The 11,326-nt window shown below is 29.1% G+C and overlaps 2 protein-coding genes across 6 annotated transcripts; one reads left to right on the forward strand and one right to left on the reverse strand.

The window, feature by feature from the left end:
• Window positions 1–908: 908 nt before the first annotated feature.
• Window positions 909–8,167, reverse strand: LOC117153612 (protein zyg-11 homolog B). 4 transcript variants are annotated; one of them, XM_076619866.1, is made up of 11 exons: window positions 8,028–8,167; window positions 7,824–7,850; window positions 7,006–7,253; window positions 6,630–6,801; window positions 6,344–6,538; window positions 5,863–6,257; window positions 5,640–5,785; window positions 4,939–5,327; window positions 4,346–4,715; window positions 3,841–4,180; window positions 909–2,737 (listed from the first exon to the last, which is right to left on the reverse strand). In XM_076619866.1, exons 3-11 carry the CDS (start codon window positions 7,136–7,138, stop codon window positions 2,589–2,591), a joined length of 2,289 nt encoding a protein of 762 aa, XP_076475981.1. In that variant the 5' UTR covers window positions 7,139–7,253; window positions 7,824–7,850; window positions 8,028–8,167; the 3' UTR covers window positions 909–2,588. The 4 variants fall into 4 exon arrangements, with proteins under 4 accessions (XP_076475981.1, XP_076475986.1, XP_076475976.1 ...); XM_076619871.1 differs by lacking the exon at window positions 7,824–7,850 and having other exon boundaries at window positions 8,028–8,165; XM_076619861.1 differs by lacking the exons at window positions 7,824–7,850; window positions 8,028–8,167 and adding an exon at window positions 7,621–7,755.
• LOC117153613 (PP2C-like domain-containing protein CG9801) lies at window positions 8,108–11,028 on the forward strand. Of its 2 annotated transcripts, none has more exons than XM_033327811.2 (7): window positions 8,108–8,247; window positions 8,613–8,919; window positions 9,015–9,241; window positions 9,311–9,511; window positions 9,620–9,917; window positions 10,006–10,495; window positions 10,638–11,028. In XM_033327811.2, the coding sequence occupies exons 2-7, from the start codon at window positions 8,753–8,755 to the stop codon at window positions 10,851–10,853; spliced, it is 1,599 nt and encodes a 532-aa protein (XP_033183702.2). In that variant the 5' UTR covers window positions 8,108–8,247; window positions 8,613–8,752; the 3' UTR covers window positions 10,854–11,028. The 2 variants fall into 2 exon arrangements, with proteins under 2 accessions (XP_033183702.2, XP_033183703.2); XM_033327812.2 differs by having other exon boundaries at window positions 8,207–8,298.
• The last annotated feature ends 298 nt before the right edge of the window (window positions 11,029–11,326 follow it).

Consider the following 11,326-nt stretch of genomic DNA (forward strand, 5'->3'; position numbering starts at 1 on the left):
CTCTATAATTACTAAATACTATTTTAGCACAAAAGAAATGTAATTGTTAATCTGTTATGCATTTTGAAAAAATTTATGTTTATATCTTGGGTTATTACAAAATAAAAAATGTGTCATTCCTTTTCATGCATATCTAAATAATTGTAAGATATCATCATCCGTAACTTATGTTATCTTTCTTTTTGTAACAATTATAGTAAATTTCTTAAAATGTAATTTTTGTTTTTTATACCTGACATATTAGCATATTGTAGAAAAACTCAAATATTTTTATTATTTGCTAAAATTTGTATTTAGCTCAATATATTAGACTATAATGCATTTAAAATTAGATTTTTTCCTACTTAAAACAAATTAATATAATATATAAAAGGATCATCTCTCGATTTTAAATTACTTAAATATAATTGTGACTGTTAATAAAGATGATAATAATATTAAATATGTTAAGATAATATTAAATTGTACACAGAGAGAACAATTTTTATAGTATACGCGATATTCAAAGAAGTATATTAACAATTTAGAAATTGATTTTAATAAATTATAAAATAGCAATAATAATTTTAGAATATTTTTTGGTATAGTATAAAGGCTGATAATATAATTATGGTTAAAAATAAAGTTCATGGTGTGGCTATTTAAGTAATATTATTACAATATAGTTTTCATATATTTGTAATAACTCTAAAATCAATGTTTAATAATTTCATATTTTTCAATTGTATAAGTTTATATTTAAGAATATACTTTAGATATACAATGAAAAGAATTGAACTGCAATGTAAATATCTAGAGTAATATCATATTACTATAATTTATAGTAACTTTTGTATGCTACAGTAAGTGAAAGTTGCGGAGAGTAATGATTGTTACAATTTCTAAAATGATATTAATAATGTGTGCAACTTTCATTTATTTATTACTAACTATACATCCTCAATTTTATCTCAAACATATTGCTACTAATTTGTAAGATGCGTGTAAAATGTTTTTGAACTATTAATCCACTGTGCTATGATGTTAGGAGGAGAGCCAAGTTTCCACATATTAATAATCGAACCACATTTCGTAACGTTACTTCCATGTCGCTAAGTATTTTGCAGGTGCAGTGCAGCATCAGCATCAATTGAGTGATAATCATACAAATTTCATGAACAGTTTTTACGTTCCATTAAGAAAAAGAAAGAAAGAAAGAAAAGAAAAGAAAAGATAATTAACATATAAGTGTAATATATAAATGTAACATGATCGGGTGGTCAATAAAGATTTTCTTGGCTTAAAAATCACATGTTGAATATATCACTGGATTTATATATATTTATATTTAGCATTATTATAAATAGGTAAAATAAAATTAACTTCTCCAAGGATTAATGATTTGTGTTTATTAACAGTCAGTAGTATTTAAACCGATATTTTTACATTTCAATTAATGTTACCAGGTGGATAAATTTTATTCTTATATAAATTAGTAATATTTTAATAACAGATATAACCAGAATATTGTTGTAGTTGTTTTATTAGAACAATTTGTTTGTTGTTTTATTAGAAGAATTTGTATTTCTTTATATCTCTGAAAGCATATGAATGCACAATTGATTTTTAAAAAGTTTACAATTCATGGGAAGGTTGTAAAAGGGATATAACAGAAAAAATTGAAGACCGGAATTCATTATGTTAAAAGTACAACATAATAAAATATTTACCACTGTATCTTTTAATAACTACATAATAATGTAAATAAATTACATTTTTGAAGCATATATTTATTAGATTCTAGTCTAGTTATCATTTTGTTTGTGATGTTAACACGAAGTATGTGTACAGATTCTGAATATTTCTAACATAATTAGTACTTTTAATGGCCACAAGAGATATATTAGATACCTAATTTTAGTACAAATAAAAATACCTCAAACATGTCAGTAAATTAGATAAATTTTTCAATAATCTACTTAATAATTACTGAATTTATTAGGTTGGAACTTTAAAATGAAAATATATTTTCAAATTTTATAATATCAAACAATATGACTTATAAAAGATAACTAAATTAATTCTTAAAAAATTATCACTTATTTATTAAATCATTTCATTTTTACATAATTAAGTCACTTTGAGATACACAAATATTGGACATATTAATATATAATTAATAATTAAAAAATATTATTGTAATATTAGAAGGTTAAAAATTTGTCTCTTTTAAACTCCCAATACATAACTTTAAGCATTTAAATGTATTCTTTTGTAATAATCAGGCTTTAAATGTAACTTATTCTACAAATTCAACATACTTTTTTGAGTATCAGATCTATAATATTATAATATAATATAATTATATAATGTACTTCATAATGCACAGTTATTCTTTATAATTCAGGTCTTCAATGTAAATCTACAAAATTTAATAGCAACATCCTGGACTTGTTTCATTTCAGTCCTCTTTTGACAAATATCCATGTTCACATAATAGTTTTAATTATTTGGTCTACAGAACAGGATATAAGATTGCATTGAGATAAACATTGACTAGTATACCAACTTCATGGTTTCAACAAATTTAGTTTGGAAGGCAATAGTGATCATTGAGAATTTAGTTCAAGTGTTTCAAAAATTGATCGACATAAACTTTGTAGGTTTGGTCTTGTTGTCTGATCTGTATGCATATTCTCCAAACATTTTAATATCTCTACTCCACCTTCTCTGACTAACATACTGCAATACCGTTTTGCTACAACAGTGTAATAATATAAACATAACACATAAACAATAATTTTTGTTATTAATATGATTAAATATATGTCGGAGAAGCGTCAGGAATAGGGTTGTGGGCGCTTGATAAATCTTCATTGGAATTGGTCATCGTTGGGTTATAACGAAGGTACGGCCTGATAATACGAGTATGGATACTACCGACTCGACAAACAACCGCGGCGGTTGGACATTCGCGATACTAGTGATGTTGGTCTTAGGTTCAATAACGAATCCGCGGTCAACGGGATGATAGATGTACGTGCTCACAAAAATCTAAGTCGGACTCTTTGCGAAAACGTGGAATATCCACCGAGCGTACAGACTCTAAGTAACTCGCTAATACGACCTCACGAGAGAATGACTCTCCGCCGCGATGATGCTGCAGAGGAAAACTATGATGGGGTGTGTCTGAGGACACGAGATCATCGGATTCGTCGAGGATACCCTTCGTTCAGAAGGTGAGGGAATTTGGCGTTGCTGCTAATTGGTCAATCTCCATATCGGTGGTTAGAAAAAGATGCTAGCCGCCCTCGAGGGAAAGTTGCTAGTCGTTCGTTGAAAAATAGGTCTCTCCTATCTTCCCGTAGCTGGGACAAAGACTGTTTGTTTGAAGGACTTTAGTCAACTAAATCCTAAAATTTATGACGGGCCCTCAGGCTAGCTGAACATGTACTGCGGAGACGCATCGACATCTGGCAATCATCTTGCTCGAAGAATAGGGTCTGCGTGTGGCGAGCCACGGGACAGAAACCGTTGGAATGTTTACTGTCGCGTGCCGCCAGAAATATTTCTTTTAAGGAGAGCTATAGAATTACTCCATTACCTTTGTTAGACAAAGCGTTCATCCTGTGACCGCGGCTACGTTCGGCGACTGGCTGTCGCCTCGAGCCCAAGCTCATTATCACAACTCGCGAACAATTACAATCGGATTGAATAACTACAATTGTTTAATTACAGCTATCGTAGACTTTAGATTACAATGATGCGGGATTATCCAAAATTCCAAAGGCTCCGGTGTTCTTTCATCTCCGACATATATATAATCACATTAGGTATATTCATTCATATAAATGTACTTACGATTTTTTGTGCATACATGATGTATTGCCCAAACTGCCCAAAGTTGAACAGGATATGCATCTGAACAATGAAGAAGTGGGAAAAATGGATGGAAACTTCTATATGCAACCATTTCCCCTTGAGGAGTTTGCCAATGTGTTATAGTATATGCTAATTGTTCTAATAATACATCTCTACTTGGCATTAAGGATATTGTAGGCCATGTATGTGGACCATCGCTAAGTAAATGTGCAGCAATACCTGCTGCGAAATAAGATACATCAATATGTACAGATGTCAGTAACGTAGAAAGCATAGAAATGAACCTAGGTTGCATAAGTCTTGGTCTTAGATGAACCACCTATAACGAATTACAAAATATAGCCAATTATACGAATCTGTGTATGTGTACTTATAATCATTAATAGATTAAATCATAACCAGACAATAACTACTTATATAATAATTATAAAAAAAATTAAACTAAATTTACTGCATTTATAAAATCATGAATTATATTACAAACCTCTGCTATATTGTTTAATGAACCGAGTACTTTAGTTTCAACACTAAACTGTCCTTGGAAACTTTCTAACACTTTCAGAAACAATTCCATCCCACCTTCATCTAGAAAGACTTCACATGTTGTAGCACTTTCATCGGTTAAATTCCATAGAGCACTTAATGTAAACTTCATTGTTATGTCTACTGATCTAGTTTCAACTTTAGTCCTAACCATTGCTAATAATTTAGACATATATTGAGGTTGAGCACCAAGCATAGATGTTTCCACCGTTGATATTTTTGCTGCCAATATGGAGCAAATGGCAACAGACATACGATTCATTGAGGGTTCGTTAAAGGTCAACAAAGAATTTAACACTAATCTTGCACATCTACATAAATGGAAAATAATTGAACTATAAATTGTAGATAGATTTAAAGAATGCAATTATATATTAATAAATACATAAAATTTTAGACAGAAGTAATATTTATGCTTTCTATTGGGTTGGCAACTATTGGCAACTATCAATACCACCTATTGACAAAATCCGCAATCACTTAGTTACCAATCCAATAAAATGCAAAAGATATAATTTTATGAATTTTGATTACCTGTATTTGTCAAAAGTAATTTCCTGTAGAATTCTGTCACTACACAAAATTAATAATGTATTCATTTGAAGTCGATAGTTGGCTGGATAACATTCCATTGCAATCATTGTTAGTTCAACAACTTGTTTGAGAATTGATGGGTGAATCATAATGGAGAATTCACCTTTTGTGAGATTATAAAGACATGCAGTACATGGCACTTGTACACGTACTTCTTGTGGATGTTCTCTCATTGCAGGCAACACTAATTTTATAACATCAATCCGTGATTCAAGAAAGTTGTGTGTTAAACGGAATAAATTAAATAAACATTTCTCGAGATAAAGTGGTCTGCATGTATATCTTCTCAAACCTTCCAAAATTTGGGATTCTGTGGCTGTACCAGTAACCTACAGTAAACATTAAATATCTTAGAACATACAAGTATATTTTCAATCATTTGTCTATTTAAATGTTAAGATAGGATATTTTATTCGTGGAAATCTTATGTAGTGGACCCCAGTATAACGCAGGTAAAAATATTTTTCTAAGCTAAAGTCAAAAAATATTTTAAAATGTTAAATTTATCTAACATGTCATATGGTGCGTTTATTACGTTTTTATGAATACTGGTTGCTATTTTTTCATCATGTTATATGGGAGTCTACTGTATTTTTTTTATTAATAACTGTCTTTCTATAGAATATCCTAATAATACTTACAACAAGTCCAGGCTTGTAATATTCATCTGCGGGATTTGTTAAACTGTCATCATAACAAGCATCTGTACTTACAAGTCCCAAAAACCTTAAATATGTATGAGCTTTAATAAATTCTTTTAAATCTTTTGAATTTATATCACTTCTACCTATATTAAGTATTAAGACAAAGTTCTTAAATTGATCTGTATATTATACAGAAACACATTATAAATTATATAATTACCAGATAAATCTAAACTAGTTAGATATGGCATACAATGTACAGCTTTCAAAAAATCTTCTATGTCTGGCTTTCCGGGCACAAACATACAGTTAAGAGCATGCATATCTTTTTCATCCGAAATATCTAAATTCCTTAATTCATTCAGCTCCAATAATACTGAGACTAAATCTGTATTTTCATCTATCTTCACATTATACATATTAAGTGTTTTTAGACGATTTTTACACTTTTTCAGTGCTGTTATATCATTCACCTTTGTACATGAAATGTCTAAACTTTCTAGAAGAGGAAGATCCTCAACTACTATCCCCAAACCATGTGTATTAAACTCTGTACATGACACATTTAATGTATGCAGTGACCTCAATTTACTTAAAGTTACTACCACACAATACCTATTATGAAATAATGGATATATATAATTTAAATATTTTAAAATACTTAATTATATTTATAGAAATAAATTAATTGCATTAAATACCGAGAACAGTCTATAAAACTTCCTTTTGCTACACTTAATGATCTAAGATTTTGTAAACTCCAGTCACCTAAACAACTTATAAGATCATTAACAGTTATTTTCAACCCATTTACCATTAGATCTACCACTTTATGCTGTTTTAAAACTTTTAAGCCTTTCGCTGATAATGTAGATGCATCTTTCAACCGTACATGTCTATGGATAATAAAAAATAGTGAATACTTCATTTTTTATGTAGATTTTACATTCCAATCAAATTTGCATACTTAAAATGAGATATGAGTACCTTAACCTTGTGGACTTTGCATTGAAAAGTGTAATTGTTAAATCAGATAATGTCTTTTTCTCACAAAGGTGAGCCAATAATTGTTCTGATACTTCAGCAGGTAAAAAAGCATCTGGATGTCTAAAACTAAGTCTTGTAGCTGAACTTGATGATCCATCGTTAGATGCTTTACCTATTGCATTTAAAATATCTGTATTATTACAATCTATTAAAAGTTAACTAACTGATTTAAGACCTTATAACAAATTGTTGCATTAAAATAGCTTCCTCTAACTCTAATGAAATATCTAAATTCATTTTAAAATGAAGTAAAATATGAATAAAATATAAGATAATTGAAAAAATATTTTCTTAAATAATTATGATGAATACTTACTACATGTGTTTGTATCCAGTGAATTAGGGGAATGTTCTTCCATATCACCTAGGTGTACGTCACACAAATCCAAGACATTGTTACAAATAAAATCTATGCAAACCTCAAGGAGGCTTTTCGGTGACTCAAACATTTTACTTTCTTGTTTACACACAAATATTCTTCCTTTATTTCCTCTATAGCTTTTTAAATAATTGATTATTTCAAATAGTTTAACATCTCATTCTTTCATATTTATTTTAAAGAATCTGTTAACATAGAACACACATATATACATGTATATACATCTGATGCACTATGTTTAGAATGTAAGTTTTCTAATATTAAACATACACTATAAAATGAAATACACTAAGTTTATGAAAATCGATACACCTGTCATCCGAAAAAAATTAGATCACATGCAATTTAACTTTCTTATGATAACAAAATATTAAAAAACATTCTAATGTACACTTAAAAAATGAGATACAATTGTATACGCGACGTTTTCTAAAGGAAATGTCGAGAAAAAACCACACACATAATTTTATTCCTAACATACAGGTGACAGAATTTTAAATAATGATTACATAATGACAAGTCCATCGAATGGAATAAATATTTGTTTCTAACCAGTTTGTGTAATCTAAGCACGTTGTGTATAACACGTAGCGAAAGAAACGTATGAAATTAACAAGTTATTTATTAGATACACTAAACTTTATTTCACGAGTAGAATATTCTTAGAAAATTATTAAATGATTATGTAAACTTATTTATGCAAATAGCACTGAACGCAATTGTGAAAACAACTGCAGAAAATTGTAGTCTCTCACCTGTGAAGAGGACGCCATATTGACTTGCTAAGTGTCAAAACAGATTAAAAAATACGATATAGATGCATATTGTTAAATATGTGAACATGATTATTAAGTACAATAATACAATCAGAAAAGTATATTGTCTACTATAATTTTTTTGTTTGGTTTAATTTCTAAAATCTTTTTATGTTGATTCATGATGATTTTAAACATACATACCTCAGAATTAGAAAAAACTGATATATTTGTTATCCTTATCAAAAAAATTTATTTTGTGAAGAGTATTTGTAGGTAAAAGTTAGAGAACATTCCTTAATAGTTACACAAATCTTTTCATTCTTGAAGACATAATAGAAGATAAATATTACTTGTAAGGGAATTCATCGGTTATTGACACACTATCAATATGGCGGTAAAGTGGAAAACGATGTGCTTTTCAGTATGTATTACGATTTCACTTCTGTATAATATACATAAGAATTTTTTCTAGGTACGATTATAATGTCTATATAAGGATTGTTTAAAAGTATTTGTTTGTAGTGAACTTAATGATTATTTTATATTATAGAATGATAAATATTCTATCCTAAAATTAAATGAATAATGAATATGTCAAAGAAACTGATTTAAAAGTTTTCAATTTTAAGAGTTGTAATGCATCTAATTATTTAATCATTTTTTTACTCTGCATTATATTAGATTTTTCACATATATAAGTATGGATATAAATATGAATTATTAAATATCTCATAGAAATGGCGATATATAGTTTGTAACTGTGATATAAATTTCTTTGTTTTTAAGGTTTAGATAGGAACGTGTTTTCCAAAATAAAATCATGGTTTAAGTGCCCACTGATATGTGTCAGTCATTTTATAACGTCATGTTGTATGTTATGTGGCATTGATCATTTTGCTTGCATTTAAATTTTATTTCATAAAAGAATGCCAAGTTTGCGAAAAAAGGTTGCTGGTTTTATGCGACAACTATCTATTAGCAATTTGGCTGGAGCTGTAGAAAATTTAAGTCAGGGAGAACAGACTTTACGTAGTCCTAGATCATTAACGCAAGATTTTACAAGTGGTTGTTTTATTACACGGTATCTTGATGGGTAATAATCTTTTTGCAATGTGCATATGTATAATTTTTATTTATTAACATCTTAAATAAGGGTTGACATATATTGATATATATATATATTTTCAGTTTGGAAACAAAACAGGAAGGGCCAGCAATTTTGCATGGCAGAAATCCAGAGGAACTTCCAATTAGGCAGCTTGGAAATTTTCAGCAAGATAGAGATGTAGTTTCCGCTCATACAGGTCCAGATAATGGACTTACAACTGTTAATGTACAACAAAGACATTTAAGTATTAATGATATTGATATAGATTACATTGATATGTTAGATCAAGGAGAACAGTATAGAAATAGTATGTATTGAAGGCATTATGAAGTTATGAAATAATAGCAAGATACATTAACAATATTATTTTCTTTAGCATCAACAACAACAACTCCTACAATTGCTGGTATTACTGATTGGTTTAATCCTCATGAAATAGCTTATGGAATTGCTACTACATTATATGAGAAAAATCCTACAAATAATACAAATAATGGTGAACCAATAGCAGATTGTTTTGGTATTGTAGCAAGATCGAATTCAGCTATTTTAGCACTTGCTGATGGTGTTAATTGGGGTATGATTATAGATGATAGTAGACTATCTTAGATAAGATTATATAGAGATATGGCAATATATGCATATACATATATATATGTGTTTTATAATGAAATAAAATTATTAGGTACCAAAGCAAGTATTGCAGCAAGGTCTGCAGTACATGGAAGTATAGAATACTTAAATAAAGCACTTTTTTGTCCTTCGATTAATGGAGAAATGACTACAACAAAAGACGTTTTTATAGCACTACTTCGTTCATTCCATGCTGCACATTCGTTAATTTTGCAGGAACAAGGAATGCTTACAACATTAACTGTGTGTGCAGTTCTGCCACTGCCAAATTCTGATTCTAATACAGAAAAAAATAAATATATGGCATGTACCTGTAATGTTGGTGACAGTTTAGCTTATGTGTATTCAAGGTAATACATAAACAAGAACTTATAAATTATCCCTACTGATACTAAGTAGAATATTGTTTAAGATAAAAACAATATTTCATATTGACAGAAAAACTGGTGTAAGAGAAATAACAAGAGGATCCCATGATATTCACTGTATGCGTGACATGCGTGATGCTCTTGGAGCTTTAGGCCCTGTGGATGGATCTAATCCTGAATTGAATAATTTGACTCTTGCAATGACCGAAGTTGAGAAAGGAGATATTGTATTTTTGACTAGTGATGGAATTTCGGATAATTTTGATCCTGTAGTCGGAAAATTTGCTATTTTACCATGTCACAATTCCGTACCTGATTCAAATGTAAAAAATCACACTGAAGGAAGATCAAAAACACGTCGAAAGTCTGCAGAAAACTTGAGACATGCAGAATCCGGCAATAGTAATAGAAATAAATCTAACTTGCCTGTAGTTGAGGCATATCAAAGACACGAGCTCACATTGCTTAGAATGGAAGATTTGTTAAGAAGGGGTGTATCTGGAGAAGGACCACCATGTAATAGTGCCAAACATCTCTGCGAACTCCTCTTAGATTTTGCAGTAAGTTATTTACCATTTAATAGTAATGAACGCAATACAATATGTATGTACTGTAAGTTCTTTTAATCTTTTTATGAGGGAGGAAAAGAATAAGGCATAGTGTTAATTTTAATACTAACATTTAATTTTTATACATAATAAGGTACGCATAACTGCCGCTAAAAGACGAATATTGGAAGATACAGATTTATATTATGCACAAAATAAAGATGGCCAATTAATTCAGCTTTCCAAACAAGAACAGAGAACTCGACGAATAAAAACTTTGGATAAGGTTTCCATGATCCCTGGGAAATTAGATCATGCTACAGTTGTAGCATATGTAGTTGGATCTATCAATTCAGAATATGGTTTATAATTAATTACAATAACAAATTACAGTTTCAATTTGTAAGAAAATTAATAAATTTTAGAATTTTCTTCAACAGTGATATTTTATGAATGAATTGAGTTGAAATTAATGTTTTATTGTGAGATTAAGTTGTTTATATAATTTTTTGTTATTTAAAATAAAAACATACATTTAAAGATAAGCATGTAGCAATACTTATTTCATTATAAATTTAATTTATAGATGTGTGCAAGTAAAATATACATATATATATTTATGTATTACATTACGTTATGTATATACATAATGTAAATGCGTTGGCAAATAATTTCAAAAATCACTTATTCATAATAATAATTGTCGAGTTTACTAAGTACTTATGATATAATTGAATAAAAATGTTTAGCGAATCTGTATTGTTTAAAATCTTGAAAAAGCTATCATATTAAGATCATCAACACTTTCTATTTACTGATTGGTCATAAGTAAAATATTGGCCA

This window comes from Bombus vancouverensis, chromosome 1 (assembly GCF_051014615.1).
Source record: "Bombus vancouverensis nearcticus chromosome 1, iyBomVanc1_principal, whole genome shotgun sequence".
Classification (NCBI taxonomy): domain Eukaryota; kingdom Metazoa; phylum Arthropoda; class Insecta; order Hymenoptera; family Apidae; genus Bombus; species Bombus vancouverensis.